The sequence below is a fragment of the Mytilus galloprovincialis genome, chromosome 5 (assembly GCF_965363235.1).
Source record: "Mytilus galloprovincialis chromosome 5, xbMytGall1.hap1.1, whole genome shotgun sequence".
NCBI classification, from domain to species: Eukaryota; Metazoa; Mollusca; class Bivalvia; order Mytilida; family Mytilidae; genus Mytilus; species Mytilus galloprovincialis.
In genome coordinates this window covers 72,397,099-72,425,042 of record NC_134842.1, presented here as the reverse complement: position 1 = coordinate 72,425,042, position 27,944 = coordinate 72,397,099, and the positions used below count along the sequence as shown (strand labels likewise).

Below are 27,944 nucleotides of genomic sequence, written 5' to 3'. Positions count from 1 at the left end.
CCTTTGCCTAAAAATCATTTAAAATAACATCTGATTATCAAGTTAAATATTCCATAATTCTATTTAGAACGATGATAGAAAGAAAAAAAAACTTACAGTTGGATTGTGTTTTAACCAAGTGTTCTCTATTTCGTCTTTACTGTGTCTGTTGCCATGTTCTTCACAGACATATTCTCCATCTTTACATATAATAGTAAGATCTTCATAGCTGATGCGACCTCCACTAATAGAAGGATCTCCATTACTGCATTTTGCTTTTATTTTGTAATCTAATTTATGAAATTCCCCCTTTAACTCTTCAATTTTATAACAAAGCTCGTCTATGATATTTTGGTATATATCATCACCTACAGGTTTCGATTCCCATATCTGTAAGGATATAGCATTCCTTGAGAAGCAGATAATTAACCGTTCGAATTTTGATTCATCTAAAAAGACAACTGCTTTTCCTGTATATAAAGCTGGATGTCCATTTACTTCACAAACTGTATGTTTTCTAATGTAACTGAACAGAATGTGATTATAGTACGCAATGGGAAGAAATATGAACTCAAACACCAACCAAGGTGAGCAATGAAAATTTTCAAGATGAAATCCCTTTTTTATTTCTTCAACGGTATTTGAACGGTCAATCATGCACGGCAAATAGTACGACGTTGTAGATTCACGTTCAACTATGATATCAAATTTCTCCATTACATCCAGTATATGAGTTTCATATTCACCAAATCGTAAGTCTGGTACCTTGCTGAATAGTTTATTGATTAAATGTACAGATAATATACCCCTATATTTTAGCTCATACAGATCTTCCAGGTTGCACTTTTTCTTGTTATCATCACACATAATGCATCTGAAACAGTCGACTAACCATTGTGGCTGTAGAATGATATAACCAGGTTTATCCGCAAAAAATATGATGTTCCCAATTTTGTGCTGGTAGTTCAAGAAACAAATCAATTCATCTTTTGTTATTGAAATTTTCTGAGCTAATTTAAGAATATTTTCCAATTTTTCACAAGATCCCGTCTTGTTTTGTTTCTTTAGATCTTTTAAAACTGCTAGTACATTTTCTAGTTGGATCCATTTTGTAGGAAGTTTGTTAGTAAAATAATTCATCTCCTTTGCAATTTCTGAAATATGTTGTTTCAAATTTTCTAAATCTTCTTTATGAAACTCTGTGTTTGAAATAAAGTGAATCATGCCTCTTTTGTGACGGCTCTTCCTTTGAGTCCCGAACGTCTTAAGAAATTTATTTTCATATTCTATTTTCTCAGCCTGAAAAGAAAATAAAAGTACAAAGTTAATCCTTGACGTATTCGTTATAAACTACTATATAGTATTAATTTGGAAGAGTTACACGACAAAGATAACTATGAATGACTTTTGTCGTGTTTTTTTTAATTAACAATCGCAACGGATCTTCAACTGTGGCTAAACATTACACATGTTTAACCAAAAATAGAAGATTTTATCTTTTGCCTAAAATTGATAAAAACCCAGGAAAAGCAGTCGTTTCACTAAAACAAACGGAATGTGTAGCCTTTAACTTTCGGCAACATGTTATAGATGTTATTATTATGTTACATGAAAAAAACTTGTTACATTAGTAAAATGCAGGCTTTTTCAGTAACTTTCTTCCTGCTGGTACCACGCTTGTCTCTGAAGATTTCACATCCCACTACACGAATATTCCACATACAAATTACATTGAGGCATGTACAGAACTTTGGGATTCTCAACTAGCGAAATCTCCTTCTAATAAATTTGTTACCAAAATGTTGGTACTGAAGAACAACAATTTCGCCTTTAAAGGAGAATATCATCTACAAATTAAGGGTTACACTTATGACTGGACCGAATGACAGGACCAAATGAAAAATGCTAATAAGTTACCAAAATGTAATAAAAAATATAGATTTTGTTCAAAAACTTTCGAAAACGTGACATGACCATCGCTGACTGTCATGACCAACCTCGACAATGACCGTACCAGAAATTGCTAATTACTCTTTTATTTCTTAAAATATTTTTCTGTAATTTGAAATAATTTAATTTTGGATGTAACGCGTGTTCTGATTGGCTGACGTTATTTTGTTATGAGCCCATAGACATAATTTAGTCATGTGACCGTGACGTCATCAACCTTTTTTCATGGTTTTCTACGGTTTAAAATGGAATGTAGAATTAAATTATAAGAAATGACTGTAATATTTTTTCTGGCTATTCGAAATAACATAAAAAATGTGGTGCACACTGTTAAATAACCCGCTACGCGCGTTATTCAGTGTGCAACACATTTTTAATGTTATTTCTTCATAGACAGAAAAAATACTACAGTCGTTCCTTAAATATAAAAAGATTTCATCATTTGATTAGATACCCTGGTCTTAAGGTACTAACAAACAGGGATCTTTACTGAAATAGCTGTACCAGTGAAGAAATCTGTTAACAGCATGTGATATACTGTTGTTGAATAAAAAAAAAAAAAAAAAGATATAGATTTATGAAAAAGAAAGAAAATAATTGTAAGAAACTTTAGAAAACGTGACATGACCAACTCTGAGAATGACAGGACCAACGTCGACAATGACAGGACCAAATACAAATGCTAATAACTTTTTTTTATTTTTCAAAAGAATTATCTCAGATTTGAAACATAAAATGATATGTCAAATTTGAAACCTAAATGTTAAAAAGAAATATAGATTTAGTTTCAAAAACTTTCGAAAACGTGACATGACCAAACTTCAAGAAATGTTTATTTGTTTATTATTAGAAAAAAAACCTCTCAAGATATACTCTGCATATACTCGAGCAATCCTTAAGGAATACATGGAAATAATTATTCAATGTTCGGACAATATTAATAAAACAACGACATGAACTATAATGTGATTTTAATTACTGTCATCACAACCTTTATTTGATTTATCAACTTATTTATGGTTTATGTCACATCTTTTGTTTGTTATGGTACCTTATAATTGTTTTCAGACGTGTCAGATTCTGACCGGTAATTAATATACAAAATATTCTGAATGAATGCATGGATGATCTTTATTCTCATAAACCAAATACATAGTTATAGAGAAGATATACAATGATATATATAACATATATAAGATATAGCATGACATTGTGTTTTTCCCCTTATTTGCTAAAAACTTAATCATTCAATCTTAATGTGTGTTTTTTTTATTATTAATTTTAACCAGGATGTGTATAGTAGAAAGCTAAGTTTCACGTTTTCACAATCTAACAAACATCTAGATTTTTCTTTAATTGATGTACAATGTATAAAAAGATGAGATCTTATTATATCTTAATCTGAGATAATTCGTATGTAGGACAGAAAGTCACAGGACAAAAAGTCACAGACAAAAATACAGAAATAATGACACATTTCCTAAACTTCATTATGAATATATGTATAAAAAAGTAAACATTTCAAGATATTTCTCTTACATATTCAAACAATTGTCAACAGATAATTTGTGACGTTTTGTCCTACCAAAGGAGAAGGTCCGGTAAGGACTCATTTTGGCCTCAAATTTCAGTTTCATCTGACGAAAGATTTTGACCACTTTTTAAACACTTAAGTGTCTATTTTACTTGATTCAATTAGTTTATGTGAAAGATTTTAACTGATTTAGTCATTAAAAACGATCCGATTCCAGCTCAAATATGAAAAATCTACCAAATATGCTGAAAAATGTCACTTTACAGATGGTTTTTGTCAAAAATGAAAGTGGCCGCATCCGTGTTCATCCACAACCTTTATATATGTTATGTATTATCATAAAATACAACTTACATTTCAATATTAAGGATGAACACGAATGCGGCCACTTTCGTTTTACACGGAAACCGTCTAAAATTTAACTAAAATGCTAGAATTTTGAAGATTTCAGTAATTTAGCATGACCTAATGGCGCTACAACCCGATATATGTGCATTGCATAGTCAAAAACAGCCCATATTTATGTGGCAGAACCATTCAACTGCCCAATAAATAACTAAAAGTTTACATTTTAACAATTTTGTAAAACTGTTATATTTTGGGGCCAAAAAGGGGTCTTACCGGACCTATTCCTTTGTGACTTTCTGTCCGTTTACCGATAATTCCTGTCAGTCATCGATGGTCACTTCACGTTTTCGCAATAAAAAAAAATCTAGATCTTTTATTTAATTGATGTATTAAAAGATGAGATCCTATTATATTTTAAATCTAACATAATCTCTTTTCAAAATTAAAAAAAGTGAATAGCATTTTTCATGTTTTTATTTGGTCCTGTCGAGGTTTGTCCTTGTCAGTGTTGGTCAGGTCTTTATGTATAAAATGGTTAAATCTAATTATATCTCAAATTTCAGAAAAAATATTTTTAGAAATAAAAGAGTATTATTTTTTATTACATTTTGGTTTCAAAATATGACATATAATTTTAAATTTGAAATCTGAGATAATTCCTTTGAAAAATAAAAAAAGTTATTAGCATTTGTATTTGGTCCTGTCATTGTCAGAGTTGGTCATGTCACGTTTTCTAAAGTTTTTTACAATTTTTTTTAATTTTTTTTTCATAAATCTTTATATCAAATGATAAAATCTTATTATATTTCAAATTTCAGAAAAATATTTTAAGAAATAAAAGATTAATTTGCAATTTTATCTGGTCCAGTAATTGTCGAGGTTGGTCATGTCAGTCAGCGATGGTCATGTCACGTTTTCGAAAGTTTTTGAAAAAAATCTATATTTTTTATTACATTTTGGTTCAAAATATGACATATTATTTTATATTTGAAATCTGAGATAATTCCTTTGAAAAATAAAAAAAGTTTTTAGCATTTTTATTTGGTCCTGTCATTGTCGATGTTGGTCCTGTCATTATCAGAGTTGGTCACGTCAAGTTTCTTACAATGCTTTTTACTTTTTTTTTAAATTTATATATCAAATGATGACATCTTATTATATTTCAAATTTGAGATCAATCCTTTGAGAAATGAAAAAGTTATTAGCATTTTTCATTTGGTCCTGTCATTCGGTCCTGTCATTCGGTCCAGTCATTAGTGTAACCCACAAATTAATTGAACTGCCAGGGGCACCAAAATGACCCAATTCTACGCTTATATATACTTTTGTGCAACACTTCTGAAATGGCAATAAAAAAAAACTGCTTTCCCTGTTTATATTCTTAGATTGATAGATGATGTGGATATGGAATGAAATAAAATTCACTGGCTTTTACTTTATTCATCCATAATGACAACAACAAACAACAACCTACTAGTTTTACTAATGATTACTGACGTTGGCATGTTTGAATCGAACAACTTTGTACTACGGAGTTGGGAAAGAGAAAAATATACAATTTTAGAGAAATTCCAATATTTATTCTTCGGATATTATGCGTCATTTTATTATTTGCTGTATTACTCTTCCTTAAAAAAAACTACAACGCCTTAAATTGTGGTTTGACATCTGCTTCGTCTGGTCTGCTTAGTACCGACCGTGACCTATTTCCGAATATAACTCGAATTGCAATACGACGTACCTGTTTTTATATATTTAACATTCATGCTTTAGTAATGAGAGGGGCAGGACCTTGTTATGGGACGTCGGGATCGGGTGTTTTTAAGTTCTGGATTTCGGGATCCGGGAATTTTATTTTCGAATTTCGGGATGTCAGGATTTGATATTTTTTTAATTTAGGACCTCGGGATTTCATGTTTTTAAGCCAGAGATTTCGGGATCAGGACCCCACCGATCCCCCCTCAGTAAGGGTGTTTCTTTTACATGTTTTATAAGTCCAGTGATATATATTTTTTAGTGTCCTGGTGTGCTGTCGTAAGTTGAAAGGAGCTGTCCGTTGTTATTCTGCATTTTACATAATGTTATGCACTATTTTATTATTTACTAATGTATATCTCTGAGCTGAGTGTTCTTACGTTTGTTTGCACTGTATTCCTGTCAGGACGTGTGGTATTTTAAACATTTTCATATAAGCGGGAGGTTTTGCTAGCTATTAAACCGGATTCAACTCCCCACGTTTTTTTAAATTGTCCTATACCAAGGTCACGGTTTTTGTGTTGACTTTTTTTCTGGAGTTTCTGTGTTATGCATCTAGAAACAAAACAGTGCGTGTTTTTATTTTATCTTAACTAGTAATTGTGAACGGTTCGTTTTCTGTATACTTTTTATACTGATCCAATCGTTGCGAAAACCTTTTATTTGTCATATGAATTTTGCATATATGAAAACATGTTTTTAAATTTGGATAATGCTATACATGTAAAAAAAAATCATGTTCCCCCTCAAGCCAAAAAGTAATATGATCCGTTGCCTAGTTTTGTAAAGAAGTGTCATAATCAATATGAAAGTGCAAATTGGTCATAACATACAATCGCTCGACAAGTTACAGATATCACTGGCCGCGCTAATACTTACGGGTAGACATTTGATAACATTATTTTAAACTTGTATCGTACGACATTCAACCATGAGCAAATCCCCTACCGCGTAGGATGAATTGATGTTAGCTAGTTAAAAAAAACCCACCTAAGGGCTTAATTCATAGTACAACAAGAAAATAATTTAATGAAAACAATAAAACCATTTTAAACCGAAATTAAACAAACCAAATGTTAAATTTGTCTAAAGTTGTCTTTTTTGAACATATATTTTATCTTGAACTATACATTTAAGAAATTAAATCTCGTTAGCTCTTAATTCTTACATGTAACATAATTGCGACGAACAGGGGGTCTATAACAGTCGAACTCAACTAAGTGTTTGTTTATTCCACATTTGCTAGAGGGATAAAGGGGGAGTTGTCTAGCAAAACATGTTTATTTTCCACATGTATTGCTGTGTCTTGTGTGTTTTCTTATTTTTGGTTCATGTGTATGTTTCGAAGTTTAGTGTGACATCATTTCGTTGAACTAGTATAAAGTATTATTTAGAGCCAAGCTAAAACCTATTTCCAGTTGCGGAATGTCCTCGCTGCGATAATGCATTTGTGGCATCGGGTTGTGTTCTTGTTTTTGGTCGGTTTGGTGTCTCTTTAACACATTCTCAGTTTCAATTCTCTATTTTAATAACGAATATTGAAGACTAAACAGTATTCTGTTTCCTTATTTTACTAAATACGTGTTGGTTCGTGGTTGACTCGGGGCGTTGGAAATTTAAGAACATTACAAGGGTGAGTTTCACCCTCCCACACACTTCTCTGGTAACTAGACTGGAGTTTTTAACTAGAACGGGTATTTTTGGGGCCTCGGTTGGTCATAGTTGTCCCTTACTTTGACCTGGGTATCATTCTTCTGATATCTCTCCGGTTTGTCCGTTCAACCGAGTGTCCCCGTGGTTCTCTTGGAGTTCAAATAGTTTCTTAACTATACATTGTTGATAATCCAAACACAGTACTAGTATAGGGTTGTGTGTAAGCCACAATATCGCATTTTATATAACACACTTAACAGTACATTATACTGTTTATGACTTCTTAATACCAAATCCGGTGGATGTGTTAGGGTTGATTCTTTAGCCTGGGAGTATATGTTTCAGATATTAATTTTGTTTTTGCTTTGAACTAGCTTTCAGTAACTGCAAATAATCTTACTGTCTTTGTCTATTGTATAAGTGCCTCGTACCAATTAAGCCCAATGAAATGATTTTTGCAGTTTGTTCTGCTGTTACACCACTTTACCGGTTTTTTTGGGGTTGTACGCTCACGTATACGTTTAACACCACAACAGTCTTTAATGAGTCTGTAGTACAGTGGTTGTCGTGGTCATGCATGGTTTTTTTTTATTTTGTTATATAAAATATGGTCGTTCTTTCTTCTCGTTTGAATTGTTTCACCATTTCATGTCCGGGACGTTTGTAGCCGATTATGCGAGATTGTGACGTAATATGATATATTTTAATATATACACGAATGCAATACATTTCAAACCCAAATTCTGTCAATCAACAAAACGCCTTTTTCATTTTTGTTAAACCAAAACTCCCTTCGAATATATACATATTTCTGAATTCTATGTCATACACTCACAAAATTGATGACCAAAAACTTCATTTGCCCATCTTTGGATTACTTTGAAGCAATCATTAATTACTAAATGACCACTTTTGAAAAAGAGCGTTGCATTTGAAGAAACCTATATTAATATGTGATTGTAAACAACTTCAACACCAATTTAATAGTCGAAGTATTTTCGCGAAGCTAGGTAAGACCAATTCTATGTTTTTATTTTATGTCATTTCATTACTGTTTAATATTGATTGTAAGTCATCATTTACACATAACACATAAGCTAAAATTTGAGACAAGAATGCAAAGAATACCATAGCACAATAACACAATGACGGGATGTACAAGTACTGACCAACCTCTTAACAGCATAGACCTTTCAAGACAAATAAAAGAACACTAACACGTATATAAGATGATTAACATCTTCAGTACCTAGAATCTATACTTTAAGACCATCGTGTAATATTTCAGAAATAGGTAAGGAATATATATATCAAAAAGGTCTTTGTATCTTTCGATGAACTTAAAAAAAAGGATGAGACGTCCTCTGACATAAACCTGGTCATCAACCTTATGCCCAGATACTGGTTTTACAAAGTCTGATTAGCAGCTGGAAGCTCTGCAATACCGAATGAGTTCAAATCATTTGAAAAATGTTTATCCCGTATTCAGATGAATTTGGTATATCGCTTCTTATATTGTTTCTGATAGTTATATATAAAAATATACAGATGATTTAAGGTAAGGTTTGCATGATACCTTGGTTTTTTTCTTAGTGATATTTAAACCAATATGATACATCATTTTGTACCGGGAGGAGTACTTAATTATTTAATGAAAAAATCAAACATCGTATGTTCCGTTTTAAGGTAAAAAGCTCAAAATTTATTATTTGAATTAGATTTATCTCTCTGTGTACGCAACATTAACCTTAAAGAATACAATATATACCTCTATATCTGTAACCTTGTCAATACCAGTGCAAACTATGATAACAGGTGGACATAAATGAGCTGTAGTATCTTCATCATCTACACGAAAACAGTGAATACTGTCAAGCCAGAAGTCAATGTATTCTGTAAAGACATTATTAAGAATACAAGGGTTTTGTCTGTCATCTATATCTTATTAAAGCAATTATAATCCGCAGGCGCGAATCAAGGATTCAAGATATGTTTGTATATTCTCGCCTTCACGTTTTTTGACGTTTTCGTTTAAGCAAAAAAAAAAATATATATATATTCCGTGTGTACGCTTTACGGACAATAAAGAGACGACATATTCTGAATGAACTTTTTTAACATTCTTAATTGTTCTTAACCATTTCTGAAGACATACATGTATAGATGTAAAATTTCTCTGTCTTTTGATCTCTTGTGGAGAGATGTCTAATTGCAACATGAGACATCTTCTTATTTTTATAATTACAGAAGACATTGGCAATGAGGGGCGTTAAAGAAATTATTCATCTTCCCAAATATAGACCTTACATTTCTATGTAGCAACACCCAAGCAGTACATGGAGTATATATCTACACAACAGATGATTTCATCTGGATTTCAGCTTGACTTTTTGATCGACAAGATGTTTGTTGAGTTTTAAATTGATGTTTTTTCGGACATTAATTATTCCTATTAGTCGACTATTTGGACCTCATAGATATAAAATTAAATCAACAACATCCAGAAAAACAAAAAGAAACACGGTTCTTTAATTACACTTTCTTATCGATAAGATGTCATTCAATAACCTAAATTTTTGTGAGTTGTTGTATCGCGTTAAAGTAGTTTCATATTCTTCCTGAACATTTTATAACTAAAAATTTATCGTATTTCCTTTTATGGCATTTTGATAAACTGTGATTTTGCATGACTTTTGATGCATGCTTACACTGTCAATATAAAAAGAACATGTGGTATGATTGTTAAAGAGAAGACTCTCCACAATAGACCAAACTGACACAGAAATTAACAATTATAGGTCACCGTACGGCCTTCAACAATGAACAGAGCCCATACTGCATAGTCAACTATAAAAGGCCCCGAAATGACAATGTAAAACAATTCAAACGAGAAAACTAACTGCCCTTTTTATGTACAAAAAATGAACGAAAATCAAATATGTAACACATAAACAAACGACAACTTCTGAAATACATAATCTGGGACAATGGTATAACAGTACAACATAAGAAAGAACTGTTAAAATCAGTTTAAAAAGGCTTAACTAATCAGATGGACAAAAATACAAGTGGACGTGGCCGGGTACTTGTACATCCCAACAACAAAAAGACACTAGGAACAGATCTAAGAGAACTCGCAGTTATCTGACAGCCAGTTCAAAGCCATTTACAACTAATAAAATAATCATGCTTCTAAGACGCATTTTAGTTCGCCTTTATCGGAGTTCATAAAGAAAGGCAATATACCGCTGTTTAATAGTCATTAATAAATCAAATGAATACAAATCTTGGTTACAAACCAAAACCAAAACCGAGGTGAAAATAAAGGCTACAGTAGTATACCGCTGCTTGATATTCATAAATCGATATAACGAAAATAAATCCGGGTCACAAACCAAACATAATATTCCTGACTTGGTACAGGAAATTAAAAAAAAATGTGGGTTGAATCCATTTATGTTCAGCTTAGTCAAAACTACTGCTTATAACGCAGTGTAAACAATATTGATACAGTGACAACACTGAGTGATAGGTATACAGTAAAAACGTACGCAGGCGCTTATCACAGGGAAATACATAAAGTTAGAATATTACAATACATTACAAAAGAGGGAAGAAAGATACCAAAGGGACAGTCAAACTCGTAAATCTAAAACAAACTGACAACGCCATGGCTAAAAATGAAAAAGACAAACAGAAAAACAATAGTACACATGACACAACATAGAAAACTGAAGAATAAACAACACGAACCCCACCAAAAACTAGGGGTGATCTCAGGTGCTCCGGAAGGGTAAGCAGATCCTGCTCCACATGCGGCACCCGTCGTGTTGCTTATGTGATTACAAATCCGGTAAATAGTCTAATTCGGTAGGTCAAATTCATGAAAGGGAAGGGGATTGTAGTTACGACGTAAGGAACATATCCGATATCATTTGTGAAACGGTTATTCCATAACGGTCAACCAACTCGTGAAAAGCGTCCGTAAAATTTACGAAGGGATGATTTCAACTTCACCATTTGGAACTCTTGGTTTAATAGCTTCCTTGTGAGCAGTAACCCTCTATCAAGAAAATCATGATAGGAAATACAAGCACGGGAATATCGTATCAATTGGGAGATATATACCCCGTATGCAGGTGCTGCTGGAATGTTGCTACTAAGAAATGGAAAGTTCACAATTGGAAAGCTGAAATCATCTCTTTTGTCGTAAAGTTTTGTCTTCAACCGTGTATTCTGCAGAATAACAACAGACACCTCTAATCAATTTACGACAGCATAGGCCAGTACAAAGTATAAACTGCAAGTCACATGATCAACGCCACAAAAAGTGACGTATTTTTATGAAGTTATATTATCAACTAAAAACTAAAGCAAATGCTGTATATATCAATAATAGAAACTTTAAAAGAGTTGTTAATTACAATTAGAATTTATACTAGTGTATTCTAACTTGGTTTACAGAAAGTCGTGGATTATACCTTGTGGTAAAGCTATCAAAATCTATCAATTGTATGACAGTTGCATAGAATTCCATTATATTGACAACAATGTGTGAGACATAATAGGTAAATATTTCAGCAATTTGGGTACATTAGTCAACATAATGTTATAAATGTATTCACACAAAAAAACTACTATGAAAAAAAAGATAAAAAAATGGCATAAAGACACATTATAGGAAAAACACAAATTAAGGAGTTTAGTATGACGTCCATTTTCACTAAACTAGTATTCATTTTTGTTTAGGGGGCAGCTGAAGGACGCCTCCGAGTAAGGGAGTTTCTCACTACATTGAAGAACCGTTGGTGGCTTCGGCTGGTGCCTGCTCTATGGTCGGGTTGTTGTCTCTTTGACACATTCCCTATTTCCATTCTCTGTGAAATGCTCTTGTGTGCGTTGACCTTTCATGCTGTTAGATTAACATTACCATGTTTAATCAGTCTGTCAATTCTCAATTTTATATGCTTGCAAAAATGAAGATGACATGATCTTTGCTCAAAGTCAGACACACTTTTTTTCATAGTGTAAATAGTCAAAAAGACCAACAATAAAACACATTCCACAAAATCAGAACCATTATCTATCACCAGTCGGAGACAATTCGACAACACGCATGTATCTGAAATTGTTAAAGTTAGAAATAATTTCTAAAGAGTATTTTACGTATAATACCAAGACTTCAACTGTTCAAATTGAACTCAAGAGAAATTAGAAATAAGAGAACTAATTTGAATGAATGTTTTAAAAGGGATCGCCAGATACCAAAATTACACAGAAATTATAGGTCACCGTACGGCCTTCAGCGACGAGAAAAGCCCACATCGCATAGTCAGCTTTAAAAGGCCTCGAAATGACAATGTAAAACAATTCAAACGAGAAAACTAACGGCCTTATTTATATAAAAAAAAGAACGAAAAACAAATATGTAACACATAAACAAACGACAACCACTTAATTCCAGACTATTAGCTATTAAACCTACTAATCAATTGATAAGAAATGCTTGCTTCCAGCCTAAAATACATACCAAAATACTTCACAAAAGACGGACGAAAGATACCAAAAGGAAAGTCAAACTCATAAATAGAAAATAAACTGACAACGCCATGGCTAAAAATTTAAAAAAAAAAGGCAAATAATAGTACAGAAGACACAACATAGAAAACTAATGACAAAGCAACACGAACCCCACCCAAAATTGGGGTGATCTCAGGTGCTGCGATAGGGTAAGCAGATCCTGCTCTATATGTGGAACTAGTGGTGCTTATGTTATTACAAATCCGGTAAATAGTCTTATTCAGGTCATATTCGTGAAAAGGGAATAGTATTGTAGTTACGACATAAGGAACATATCCGATATCATCGATTAGACGGCTATTTCATAACGGTCAATCAACTCGTGATGGCGTCCGTAAAATGTACGAAGGAATGATTTCAACTTCACCATTTAGTACTCTTGGTTTAAAAGCTTCCTGGTGAGCAGCAACTCTCTATCTAGGATCATATTAAGAAAACTCGGTCATATCGTATTAATTTGGAGATATAGTCTCCATATGCAGGCGCTGTTGCTAGATAGAAATGGAAAGTTCACAATTGGGAAGCTGAAATCATCTCTTTTTTCGTAAAGTTTTGTTTTCAATCAGCTCTCATTGACAATTTCTAGATATAGTCAAGATATAAGGCAGACTTAGCTGTATTTGTAGAATCCGTTATCTCTAGTTCAATGGGATTTCACAAATTTATTTCGATAGTAGTATAATATTAATAGTGTTATATGTACAAAAATCTCATCCCCACCCTTTCAAAAGGAAGTCAATATGTAAGGGCAGTCAAAACCAAAAATCGTCAGGACATAAAATACAATATAAAAAAATCAAAGAAAACCACATAAGAACACTACAAACTATACACTACAGAATATTCTAAACTGGACTCCAAAGATCCTGTTCTAACGGGAAAGTTCAAAAAAAAATATTCTCATGTATACAATTTGGAAGTCATGAAATGTTCCGTTTTCCAAAAGGAGTACTTCCAGAAGAAACCATTTTATATAAAGAATATATTTGATTTCTAAATTGATACTCATTTTGGGGGAGTTTGTATTGCCTAGCAAACAGGTTTGTTTTGTGTTAATTTGTCTTTTTTTGTCATGGAGTTGTCAGTTTATTTTTAACTAACGAGTTTGAATGTATCTTTGGTATCTTTTGCATCTTTCATAAAAAAAAAACAATTTATTTACAATGGTTATCTTTGTTGAATTTGTCAAGTCTTGACACACATTTCTTTATATAGATTAGATCGTTGGCTTTCCCGTTTGAATGGTTTTACACTAGTAATTTTGGGGCCCTTCATAGCTTGTTGTTCGGTGTGAGCCAAGGCTTCGTGTTGAAGGCCGTATATTGACCTATAATGGTTTACTTTTATAAATTGTTATTTGGATGGAGAGTTGTCTCATTGGCATTCACACCACATCTTCCTATATCTATGTATACATTACGTTGATATATAGACCTATTAAACCATTGGTTTCCCTGTTTGAATTGTCATTACGCTTGTCATTTTTAGACCATGTATAGCTTTTTGATCGGTGTGAGCCAAAGCACCGTGTTGAAAGCCGCACTTTGACCTATAATGGTTTATATTTTACACTTTGTGGCTTGGATGGAGTGTTGTCTCATCGGCACTCATACCGAATCTTCTTATTTAAACTAATAACAAATAGACAAACACTACATGTTTCTATTTTCAGTTTTTCATTTCAGTTGTTATCTGAAAGGTATCAAAGACCTTATTATTGATTGCGTAATAAAGCAAATAAAAACAATTGGATAATTACTTTTTGGGGTGTTTAGAATAAATCACTTGCCTTTTATTGTCAATGTAATGCAATTTCATTTATTTCAAAGGACCATTTTTGATTTTTGTTACACTTCACTTCTAATTAACCAGAATGTTTCATATTTAATTGAATTGTACTTCAAAATCTTTATTGTGAATGTATTCGTTTTAACTACAACGGAAATATAAACAAACAAGAGATGTTGGAACTGTGATTGAATCACTAAAGCCGTATCTATTCTTCAAGACAAAACCTTTTTGGAAAGGTGATGTTGTTTGATTGGTCATGCGTTCTTATGATACATAGAAGAATCGCTAACCGAACGGCATTGAAAAACGAACACACTCCATACCGTCTTTTGATCTATAAAAAGCTTCGGTATGATATATCGAAAAATATGAAAGAAATTAAAAACACTTTTATTTTTATTTATAAGCATTAGTGTAACAGAACAACAAGATTTAAAGATTTATTATAGTATTAAAGATCTTACCTCCACTTAAATCAATATTAAACTGTTTACTATGTTGCACAGCTTCTATGTCGTCCTTTATATCTACAACCAGAAGATAAATAGCATCTTGGGTGAAAAATGTTTGGTGTGTGGCATAATAGTCTTTTTGGCCTGCAAAATCCCATATGCCGCATTCAACCAAACCCTCTGAAGTCATTTTGTGTTTTTTATCTTTTACATAAAAGAGAATGTCATCCATATATTCCTTAATAGCTGCAGTTATCAGATCGGATTTATTTGAGGTTTCTGAATTTTGTTTCTGAAAAGTATCTGGCATTTGTTCCACCTCTTCCATATCTCTTTCGTCGAGGTTTTCAAAATTTTTAAATGGTATGTCTGCACTAAAATAAACAGTGTCAGTAACGTTTTCTTTGTTATTTGAAGCATCTGAAGTGTGCTTTGTGTATTCTGTTGCTAGTTCATTATCATTATTTTCATCAGCTGAAATAATTCGATTGGTTTTCTTGTCATCAAGCAATGAATGAACCTTGGATGGATTTATCATATTTGTCTTATCTTTAGTTTCCTTCGGGTGATCTTTAGATGGATGATCTTTGACTTCCTGTTTCATGTTAACAGCCTGTTGTATCCTCTTTTCAATTTGTACCTTTTCTTCCTCAACTACAAAACAAAAATTTAAAAACTCAGACAACGTAACAATCTTTACATGCTTAAGGGAATTCTTTGAAACCTCAAGGTGTTTTTAATGGTGATAAAAATAATGAATTATGTGTTAACAGGCAAGTTGCTTTCGAGAAGCAATGATTAAAGTAAAATCTTAGCCATTAAATTAATTCAAAGTACTAATCATAAAACCTTTTATAAATTAGTTAAACCGTATTCATGTTATAGAAGCTGTAATGTCTATTTCCTCAAAAGTGATTACTTTACAAGCAAACTAATTTTGACCTGAACTGGACAATAGTGGCAACAGTAGTATACCGCTTTTAAAAAGTCATAAATAGATTGAAAGAAAAAAAATACTGGTTAAAAACTGAAGCGGAGGGAAACACATCAACTGTAAGAGGAAAACAACGAAATAACAGAACACAGAAAATGGGACATAAAAGCATAACGTATAGTCCAGTATATACATATTAGAAAACCTGCAGGGATATTACAAAAAAGGGGGACACATACCAGAGGGACATTCAGGCTACGTGATAACACAAGTTCATAAAATGATCATGTAAAACATTATCGAAAAGGTTCAAAGTAAATGTCACAACATGGAAATGTTTATTGAATTTACAACTTTCATTGAATATTAAATAGAAAGTAAAGTTCCCATTTATTTATTTTCCCCTTGAATAGGACAATAGATTATGTATGTACTATGCTTAGATGAAACTGAAACCTTTTTAAAAGATCAGGGAAATCATAGGAAGTAAAGTTTCATTATAACTTTATTTTGGGCATATAAATGCAAGAATTACTAAGAATAATAAAAAAAATTAAGAACATGCTGATTTGCAGACAATTGCCCTAACTCCTTGAATTCTGCCTAAATGCAGGTAGGAATAAGATGATGTTACTCACCTTCACCAACAATCCATTTACCATCACTTGTTCTAATTTGACATGTTTTATCAATATCTATTCCATCAGTGCTTATTACATCATCTATTCCTTTCCCTAGTAATCTACGTACAAGACTTGTCTTTCCAACACGATCTTTCCCAATAACTTGAATTCTAACATAACGTCGTTCTTCTTCTCCAAATTGTAGAGCGTTCAAATATGTATTTTTTTCTTCAATAGTTGGAAGTTCTGAAAAAATGAATAAAAAAATGAATAATTGTTGCAATCAGCTTAAAAATTGCAGCTTTTATAAATGCCTTCGGTATTTTTGAATAGAGACAAAAATAAATTGTGTTTTCTTCTAATGACACTACAGCTTAGATTGTTAAACTATGTAGGCGGTTTTATCTTATTTTAATATCCGTTTTCATCCCCCATACGTTTGACATTAATTCAATTAGTTGAAGCCTTTTATCGATCATAAATTGCATGATTTTTTTTACAGAACAAAAAGCATGTTATTTCAACTTCATTGTTGTGTAAAATGAATGCATACATTGTAAATTTTTTATTTTAGACTTTTAAAAATTTCGATATACGTTTCAACATTTTATGAATCAAATACTGTAAACCAACTTATTTTCGCGAATACTTTATTTCGCGTTTTACTCTTTCAAGCTAACTTCGCGGCTATTTAATTTCGCGATTTTCCGATTGACTTGATGAAGTTTAATAAGAAAAGATCCAAGATAAACATATTCGCGACGATTTATATTCGCGTTATTTTCCTACTAGCGAAAGTCACGAAAATAAATCGCTCGCGAAAATAAGTTGGTTTACAGTATATGAATTAAGGGCATACGATACAGTTACAGGGAAGGTAATGACGTTGCTAACGTAATTTGTTATTTTCGCGACGTCAAACTGTGACATATCGGGAAAAGATGCATTTTTCGACTGATTTTTATCATTCAAACTGATTTAATTTGAAAACGAGTTCATGGACCCCTATTTTTCAAAACAGCATTTTGTTTTATTTTGCAGGGAGATTATGTGACCCAAATTTCATAAAACTGTAAATAGAGGATTTTTTTTAATTTTGATAAACATGCAGTAAACCAGGTGCTCCGCAGGGCGCAGCTTTATACAACCGCAGAGGTCGAACCCTGAACAGTTGGGGCAAGTATGGACAAAACATTCAAGCGTGATACAGCTCTGAATTTGGATTGTGATCAAATTTTTGACATTACATGTTTTTTTTTACACAAAACAAATGTCAAGATTTTACAAATCAATTAAAGATTTCTTCTTATTTAAATCTAAAATTAAATAGTTGACACAGCATAGGTTTCTGACACATAATGAATGTGGTCTAATGAACTTAAAAGTTTTTTTTTGCCTTTGAGCAATTCACTATGCTGTTGAATATTAATCCTCTCAAAAAAATGTTTGAAGAAATTTTCTTTTTATTTATGAAATCTGAAATGAGAAAAATTTAAACCCCCCCCCTTTTTTCACATCCCCGTTTCCCTTTTTCCAAAACTGATATCAATTCAAATTTCTAATGGAGTTTGCAACAATAACTACTCTTTTAAATACATCATAAAATATTAAAATGTAAAATAAAGTGCTTGTTATCACTGAATGGTAAAGATTGGTTGGTAGTAAAAGTGAATATACATTGTTTATTGTATAAAACAATAAAAAAAACTTCATCAGCAACATTTTATATTGGCAAATAAAAATAGAAAATGACATCATAGTCATGTCTGGCAAATTTCCAACATACATTATCTAAAACATTTTAGATAAGATAAGGAAAAAAAGCTTCATCAGCAACATTTTATATTGGCAAATTTCCAATGAAGTTATTTACATAAAGTTATTGGCAAATAAAAATAGAAAATGACATCATAGTCATGTCTGGCAAATTTCCAACATATATTATCAACTACTATTCTATACAAAGAAAGATAACTCCAATTGAAAATTAATTGCTATTGCACAATATTGTGCAATTAGATATTTCTTGCTATTGTGCAATACTGTGCAATTGAAAATTTCTTGCTATTGCACAATACTTGATATGGAATCCTGATTTGGATCAACTTGAAAACTGGGCCCATAATCAAAAATCAAAGTACATATGTAGATAAAGCATATCAAATAAGCCCAAGAATTTAATTTTTGTTAAAATCAAACTTAGTTTAATTTTGGACCCTTTGGACCTTAATGTAGACCAATTTGAAAACTGGACCAAAAATTAAGAATCTACATACACAGTTAGATTTGGCATATCAAAGAACCCATTTATTCAATTTTTGATGAAATCAAACAAAGTTTAATTTTGGACCCCCATTTGGACCAACTTGAAAACTAGGCCAATAATTAAAAATCTAAGTACATTTTTAAATTCAGCATATCAAAGAACCCCAAGGATTCAATTTTTGTTAAAATCAAACTAAGTTTAATTTTGGACCCTTTGGACCTTAATGTAGACCAATTTGAAAACGGGACCAAAAATTAAGAATCTACATACATAGTTAGATTCGGCATATCAAAGAACCCCAATTATTCAATTTTTGATGAAATCACACAAAGTTCAATTTTGGACCCTTTGGGCCCCTTATTCCTAAACTGTTAGGACCAAAACTCCCAAAATCAAACCCAACCTTCCTTTTATGGTCATAAACCTTGTGTTTAAATTTCATAGATTTCTATTTACTTATACTAAAGTTATGGTGCAAAAACCAAAAATAATGCTTATTTGGGCCCCTTTTTGGCCCCTAATTCATAAACTGTTGTGACCTCAACTCCAAAAATCAATCCCAACCTTCCTTTTGTGGTCATAAACCTTGTGCTAAAATTTCATTGATTTCTATTTACTTATACTAAAGTTATTGTGCGAAAACCAAGAATAATGCTTATTTGGGCCCTTTTTTGGCCCTTAATTCCTAAACTGTTGGAACCAAAACCCCCAAAATCAATCCCAACCTTCCTTTTGTGGTCATAAACCTTGTGTCAAAATTTCATAGATTTCTATTAACTTAAACTAAAGTTATAGTGCGAAAACCAAGAAAATGCTTATTTGGGCCCTTTTTGGCCCCTAATTCCTAAAATGTTGGGACCAAAACTCCCAAAATCAATACCAACCTTCCTTTTGTGGTCATAAACCTTGTGTTAAAATTTCATAGATTTCCATTCACTTTTACTAAAGTTAGAGTGCGAAAACTAAAAGTATTCGGACGACGACGACGACGACGACGCCGACGCCAACGTGATAGCAATATACGACGAAAAATTTTTCAAATTTTGCGGTCGTATAAAAATGACGTTTTTTCTTCAATTCATGAACTTTTGATAAATATGAGTTATTTCTGAATAAAACCAGATGCTCCACAGGGCGTAGCTTTATACGACCGCAGAGGTTGAACCCTGAACGGTTGGGGCAAGTATGGACACAACATTCAAGCTGGATTCAGCTCTAAATTTGGATTGTGATTAAATAGTTGACACAGCATAGGTTTCTGACACAGAATGAATGTGTTCTAATGAACTTAAAATTTTTGTTTTCTCTTAGAGCAATTCACTATGCTGTTGAATATTAATCCTCTCAAAACAAGAATGTGTCCTCAGTACACGAATGCCCCACTCGCACTATCATTTTCCATGTTCAGTGGACCGTGAAATTGGGGTAAAAACTCTAATTTGGCATTAAAATTAGAAAGATCATATCATAGAGGACATGTGTACTAAGTTTGAAGTCGATTGGACTTAAACTTCATCAAAAACTACCTTGACCAAAAAATTTAACCTGAAGCGGGACAGACGGACGGACGAACGGATGGACGAACGAACGGACAGACGGACGGACGGACGCACAGACCAGAAAACATAATGCCCCTCTACTATCGTAGGTGGGGCATAAAAATGTTTGAAGAAATTTTCTTTTTTATTTATGAAATTTCAAATGAGAAAAATTGAACCCAATTTTTTTAATCACATCCCCCTTTCCCTTATTCCAAAACTAATCTCAATTAAAATTTCTAATGGAGTTTGCAACAATAACTACTCATTTAAATACATCATAAAATATTAAGATGTAAAAAAAAAACTGCTTGTTATCACTGAATGTTATTTATTATAATTTATCAGTTGGTAGTAAAAAGTGAATATACATTGTATATTGTATATAACAAAGATTTAAGTTGATTCTGGACAAAGAAAGATAACTCCAATTAAAAAAAAATCTTGCTATTGCACAATATTTTGCAATTAGATATTTCTTGCTTACTATTCTGGACAAAGAAAGATAACTCTAATTAAAAAAAAAATTGCTATTTCACAATATTGTGCAATTAGATATTTCTTGCCATTGCGCAATACTGTGCAATTGAAAAGACTTGCTATTGCACAATACTTAATATAATAATTTTAGATCCTGATTTGGACCAACTTGAAAACTGGGCCCATAATAAAAAGTCTAAGTACATTTTTGGATTCAGCATATCAAAGAACCCCAAGATTTCAATTTTTGTTGAAATCAGACTAAGTTTAATTTTGGACCCTTTGGACTTTAGTGTAGACCAATTTGAAAACAGGACCAAAAATGAAGAATCTACATACACAGTTAGATTTGGTATATCAAAGAACCCCATTTATTCAATTTTTGATGAAATCAAACAAAGTTTAATTTTGGACCCCGATTTGGACCAACTTGAAAACTGGGCCAATAATCAAGAATCTAAGTACATTTTTAGATTCAGCATATCAAAGAACCTAACTGATTCATTTTTTGTCAAAATCAAACTAAGTTTAATTTTGGACCCTTTGGACCTTAATGTAGACCAATTTGAAAACGGGACCAAAAGTTAAGAATCTACATACACAGTCATGACAGTTAGATTCGGCATATCAAAGAACCCCAATTATTCAATTTTGATGAAATCAAACAAAGTTTAATTTTGGACCCTTTGGGCCCCTTATTCTGTTGGGACCAAAACTCCCAAAATCAATACCAACCTTCCTTTTATGGTCATAAACCTTGTGTTTAAATTTCATAGATTTCTATTTACTTATACTAACGTTATGGTGCGAAAACCAAGAAAAATGCTTATTTGGGTCCCTTTTTGGCCCCTAATTCCTAAACTGTTGGGACCTAAACTCCCAAAATCAATACCAACCTTCCTTTTGTAGTCATTAACATTGTGTTTAAATTTCATTGATTTCTATTTACTTAAACTAAAGTTATTGTGCGAAAACCAAGAATAATGCTTATTTGGGCCCTTTTTTGGCCCCTAATTCCTAAACTGTTGAAACCTAAACTCCCAAAATCAATCCCAACCGTTCTTTTGTGGTCATAAACCTTGTGTCAAAATTTCATAGATTTCTATTAACTTAAACTAAAGTTATAGTGCGAAAACCAAGAAAATGCTTATTTGGGCCCTTTTTGGCCCCTAATTCCTAAAATGTTGGGACCAAAACTCCCAAAATCAATACCAACCTTCCTTTTGTGGTCATAAACCTTAAATTTCATAGATTTCCATTCACTTTTACTAAAGTTAGAGTGCGAAAACTAAAAGTATTCGGACGCCGGACGACGACGACGACGACGACGCCGACGCCAACGTGATAGCAATATACGACGAAAAATTTTTCAAATTTTGCGGTCGTATAAAAAATGCATATATTTTAGGATATTTATAAAATACAGAAATTACCGATTATTTAACAAAAAACAATTTGTGTTTATCTTCTATAACAAAAAAGTTATGTCTTTCTTTCGAAAAAGAAATTACGGCCACAAATCTGAATTTTGAGCAAATATACAAAATTTCGACCTCATTTTACTCAAAAAGTAGCACATGAAGGTATATTTTTTATTACATATTTGATTTAATCGAGTAAAAATTAGCCTATATGCAAATTTTCATGAACTTGTAAATACAGGATCAAAACTGTATCGTATGCCCTTAAATTCAAATCGGTTAACACGAATTTTACAGCTAAAGCTCCTGTAATAAATGTTAAATTTGTATAGGATTACTCATGAGCGTTTTTAGACGCAATGCGCGTCAGGCGTACATGAATGTTAGCCTGGTATCTATGATGAGTTTATTCACAACCTCTCAGTCAATGCCACTGCAGGTTGAGGTTTGCTCCTCCCTGGAGGATTGAATCAAGCAAATAGTGTGTTTTTATTTTTATTTTAAAGAAATACTAACCTAAATTGTGTTATTGTTAAACAAAACACGCACATCTAGAATACAAAGTTTGAAGCAAGCATAGAATCTATAATGAGTTTATTTATCAAATACCTTTTATATTTAGCTGGACTTTTCGGGAAGATTGTCCAACTTGCACAATATATTCTCCTGCGTCAGTATATTTTGTGTCTATGAGTTTCAGTTCATGGTGTATACCCTCACTTGACATTTTGCAATTATCGTTTTCCGTTATATCCTTGCCATCTTTCAAAAGGATTACAGAAGGACTGTTAGAACAAATTTGAAACGTAAAAATTGCTTCTTCTCCTTCTTTGCATTCAATATCAGAAGGGTCTTTGAGAAAATAAGCTGTAAAGACAAAAATTCTATTACGATATACAACATGTATCCTACCACGATACACTGTCAAGAAATAAATGTAAACCCCTGTACGTATCCATTGCTTTGTTTACTCATAGTCAAACTTATAGATTGAAAATAATCTAACAACGCCATGGCTAAAAATAAAAAGACAAACAGGCATATAATAGTACAGAAGACACAACATTGAAAATTAAAGACTAAGCAACACGAACCCCACTAAAAACTGGGGTGATCTCAGGTGCTCCGCAGGTGCTCCGGAATTGTAAGGAGATCCTGCTCCACATGTTGCAACCGTTGTGATGCTTATGGTAATACAAATCCGGTAAATAGTATAATTTCGGTAAGTCACATTCGTAAAAAGGAAAGGGTATTGTAGTTACGGCAAAAGGAACATATCCGATATCATCTGTGAAACGGTTATTCCATAACGGTCAACCCACTTGTGATGGCGGCCGTAAAATTTTCGAAGGGTTAATCTTTGGGCTTTGGATCACGGTAGAACCATTGTTGAAAATATCTTATCTATCACGAATTTTTTTAACAAAAAAAATTATATGGGAAGAACATATTTTTGGTGAAATCATTTCTTTGTACTCCTCACCCATTTCCCCAATAGTTAAGCTGATGAGTTACCGGATTGGTTATAAAATTTGAAAATTTTATCATTCAAAATTTACTTATTGAAAGTCAAACAAGGTTTGCGCAGAGTTTAATTAAATCATGATTTTTGTTTTAATTCATTGATATTTTTTTTTTTATTGTATCACATAATTTGGAAATAATTTCCGAACGAGATTTCAACGAGACTGAAACACCATGAGAATTGTTGAACATCGAAAGAACATCATAACTATTAATATTTGACGGCACTTTCGGGCACAAAAAAACTTAATAAAAAAGATAAAAAGGGACACTAGCTTCGAGTTATATAAAAAATAATGTATAAATTTGTTTTGTTCAATCATTGATCAAAGTAAAATTATAGTAAAACCATTATTCTATTTAAGCATCCAGTTAAGTACAATTTTGTCATAATAAGCTATGAAACATCGTTGATAAATTATTCATTTGTTAGTGAATAATTAGACGTGTTGTGACTTTCATTAAAACCCCTTACAAGAGATAGGCTGTGCTTGAACTATGCGTGTTCAGTTATTAAACCAAAACGAATATCAACATCGAAAGTAAAAACAAGGGAAAACCATTCAATTGACTGATTCGATCCACACAAACTCAGGTAACCTTTACCTTCATTATGAAATCAAACAGACCTAGAAAAATAAATTGCACGAGTTCGCTATCTATTTATATCTAAAATTATGTTTATATCGGAATATATGATCGTCGGTCGTATTTGGAGGTAATTTCTATGGTTAAATAAATGGCATCTAGACTTAACTACATAGAAATGCCGATACATATTATCTAGCCCATACATTGTAAATTGTTTATTTTAGAATTTAATAATTTTAAAATACGTTTTAATATGTTATAAATCAAATATGCGAATATGAGTAAAATCGGTGAACATGAATTTAACAGCGAAACCCGGCCCCCTTTTTAAAAGCAAATTTTGTATAGAGTCACTGATGGGATTTTTTAGACGCAATGCGTGTCAAGTGTACATAAATGTAAGCCTGGTATCTATGATGAGTTCATTCACAACCGCTAAGTCCATGCCACTGCAGGTTGATGTTTGCTCCTCCCTCGAGGATTGGATTAAGCAAATAGATTTTGTTTTTAAAGATATGATCTTAATTGTAGATTAACGCATTAAAAATTTCTAGTTGTTCGAAATACTGAGGATCTTTTATCCCAAGGAATACTAATCTAAATTGTGTATGGGCAAAACTTTTATCATTTTGGATCCTGAATGTCCAAAATCTTTGTTATTTATTTGATTAAGCATCACTGATTTGTCTTCTTCACTCGACACGCGCTTCTAGAATACAAAGTTTGAAGCATAGAACCTTTGATGAGTTTATTTATCAAATACCTTTTATACTTAGCTGGACTTTTCGGGAAGATTGTCCAACTTGCACAATATATTCTCCTGCGTGAGTATATTTTGTGTCCATGAGTTTCAGTTCATGGTGTATACCTTCACTTGACATTTTGCAATTATCGTTTTCCGTTATATCCTTGCCATCTTTCAAAAGGATTACAGAAGGACTGTTAGAACGAATTTCAAACGTAAAAATTGCTTCTTCTCCTTCTTTGCATTCAATATCAGAAGGGTCTTTGAGAAAATAAGCTGTAAAGACAAATATTCTATTAAGATATACATGTATCATACCATGCTGATCTGTCAAAAAATAATAATACAGAAAACAAAGACTAAGCAACACGAACCCCTTCATAAACTTGGTGTGATCTCAGGTGCTCCAGAAGTACCTGTTTTTGCCCTATCAAACTTTGGAGAAACAGTACCTTCTTATAATCAGTTGAAGGTATGTTGAACCTTTCAGCACAGGTCAAGATAAGGAATAGTTTTGAAATGAAATAACTGCCACTTTATTTGAACTTAAGAAAAAGTAGACATCTCAGCTTAAATTGCAGAATTTAACACATTATGCAATTGAGCTATGAATCATGGTTTTATAACAACTGCCATACAAGTTGGAAATCATGAAGCTATAACACTAGATTTAAAAAAAAAAAGAACATGTGGTGTGAGACATCCCTACACAAGAGACCAAATGACACAGAAATTAACAACTACAAGACATTGTAAGGATTTCAACAATGAGTAAATCCAATACCGCCTAGTAAGTAATAAAAGGCCCCGAAATGACAAATGTAATACTACTATTCAAACGAGAAAACTAACGACACGATTTAGGAACAGATTAATGAACAAAAACCAAATAACAGCAAAAAACGTTTATCACTGCATTACAGGCTCTGGACTTTGGACAGGCACAAATAAAATAAAATGTGGCGGGGTGCAATATGTTTCGAGGCGATAAAACCCTCCACTATCCTTGGATAGTGGTGCAATAGTATACAGTTATTTAATATGTAACTATGCAATAGATCAAAATATATTTCGCGAGTTATGAAGATCAGCTCATTGTTCTATTGCCCGAAGCCAACGGATGAGGGCAATAAAACAATGAGCTGATCTACATACCGAGGGATTAGATTTGATTGAACAGCATGAATACCTTTCAACTTATCAGATTTCAGACTAAGAGGTCATAACAGGTCAATGCAATAGACTGCACATAGGTGCAATAGAACGATAATTTCAAGTGCAATAGACCACCATGGAACAAAAAATGGCAGAAAAATTGCAAATAATATAGAAATATTAATAAAACAGTAAAATACTCTTTATTAGGTAATAATGCAACATAATAAAAAACTAAACAAAATCAGTAAAAGGCTTAACTCATCAGATGGAAACAAATAGAGATACATTTTTTTTTGATTTTCAGATGTCTGATAAAAAAAAAGTCGAAAATTGAGGTACAGCAGTCAGCTTCATGTGATAATCTTTGGGAAATACTATGAAAATTACAATTTTGAGCTAACTTAATAATTTCAAATTTGTCATAAATTTCAAGTGCCTGAGGAATGTCTTGATTTTGATTTACCAGTATCGTTCAAATCTGAACATTTGAAAGTCTTGAATGTATAGATATCAAGTAAAATACAGGAGTACCTACTAGTAATTAGATATAGGAAGATGTGGCGTAAGTCTGATAAAATGGACCTAAACATAGCCGACTTCTATTCTGTTGAGGCTTTCGACCTTTAGTACTGTAGACTTTTCTTCAATTGGGTCTGGTTTTTAATACATTTTTTCTTAGAGATCAACCTCATATCAACTCGATTTATGTTTTTCTTTCATGTACTTCTTTAAAAAAATACATTACTTTTTTATTATAAACTCTTTGGAAAGATAACATCAGCTCGTTCTTCGTAGTTGATCATTATATTATTGATTGCTATATACTTTCGAATAGATGAATAATCCAATGAATATATATATTAAAGAAAACTTCGACTAGTTCTAACTCAAACAAAGGAATCGCTTACCTTCACTTAGTAGTGGCATTTCTTCAATTGGAACTGAAATGTTTGAAAAAGTTATTTATTAAATACAAAAATGATTTGAGGTAATACAAGAAAGTTATAAACTCAACTCATCAACTTATTTAAAGATATTACAAGAATGTGTTATAGAGCGTGAGTGTTTCCTGTCAACACTTCTTTCTGGATATTATATTTGAGTCTAGAAGAACTATATTTCATTTTCCATCTTGGGTGTCAAGCTTCAGTTGTGATTTATATTTGAATTTTTCCATTATTTGTACATTACGATGTTTTTTAGTCCAATGTAATATCCAGAACTGCGTATACTTTCATAGATCCTTTTGTTACCCCGGTCATTGCTTTAGTTCGTGCTGCTTATTTTCGGTGCTTTCTGTGTAGTTTTTTGTTAGCGCTGTTTTTATCTTTATTTTGTTTTCTTTTGACGTTATTGTGTATGTTTTGATCACGAAAAATGATATATTTAATTTCCCGTTTGCTATTTTCACAGTCATCGTTTGCAATAAACAACTATCATCACGCAAAGTATGTTTCGTTTCATATGCTCTAAGGTGCCGTTTCAGAGTAAATTTGGTTATTGGTATTGGAACTCATAAATACACCGGCAAACACAGTAAAACCTTTAAAGAAGGACGAATAATACAAGAGGGACATTCAAACTCATATATCGGAAATAAACTGACAACGCCATGGCTAAAA

The 27,944-nt window shown here is 32.3% G+C and overlaps 2 protein-coding genes across 2 annotated transcripts in view; both read right to left on the bottom strand.

Annotated features, from left to right (window-relative positions):
- Positions 1 to 752, bottom strand: part of LOC143076365 (uncharacterized) — a 34,270-nt gene extending 33,518 nt beyond the window's left edge. The window contains exon 1 of the mRNA XM_076252094.1: positions 97 to 752. Coding sequence (XP_076108209.1) covers positions 97 to 696 — 600 coding nt within the window. The 5' untranslated portion in view covers positions 697 to 752. The remainder of the gene's footprint in view (positions 1 to 96) is intronic.
- On the bottom strand, positions 722 to 27,249 carry LOC143074137 (uncharacterized). The gene is made up of 8 exons (XM_076249684.1): positions 27,231 to 27,249; positions 25,183 to 25,440; positions 22,914 to 23,171; positions 16,615 to 16,845; positions 15,055 to 15,696; positions 8,988 to 9,112; positions 786 to 1,278; positions 722 to 744 (listed from the first exon to the last, which is right to left on the bottom strand). Exons 1-8 carry the CDS (start codon positions 27,247 to 27,249, stop codon positions 722 to 724), a joined length of 2,049 nt encoding a protein of 682 aa, XP_076105799.1.
- Positions 27,250 to 27,944: the final 695 nt, after the last annotated feature.

Excerpts from the sequence above, each read along its gene's own strand:
- LOC143074137 (XM_076249684.1), bottom strand. Across the intron at positions 16,846-22,913 it reads AGTCCAGCTAAATATAAAAG|AACTTCCAACTATTGAAGAA; the intron begins GTATTTGATAAA and ends TCATTTTTTCAG. Across the intron at positions 9,113-15,054 it reads TAATATTGATTTAAGTGGAG|AATACATTGACTTCTGGCTT; the intron begins GTAAGATCTTTA and ends ATGTCTTTACAG.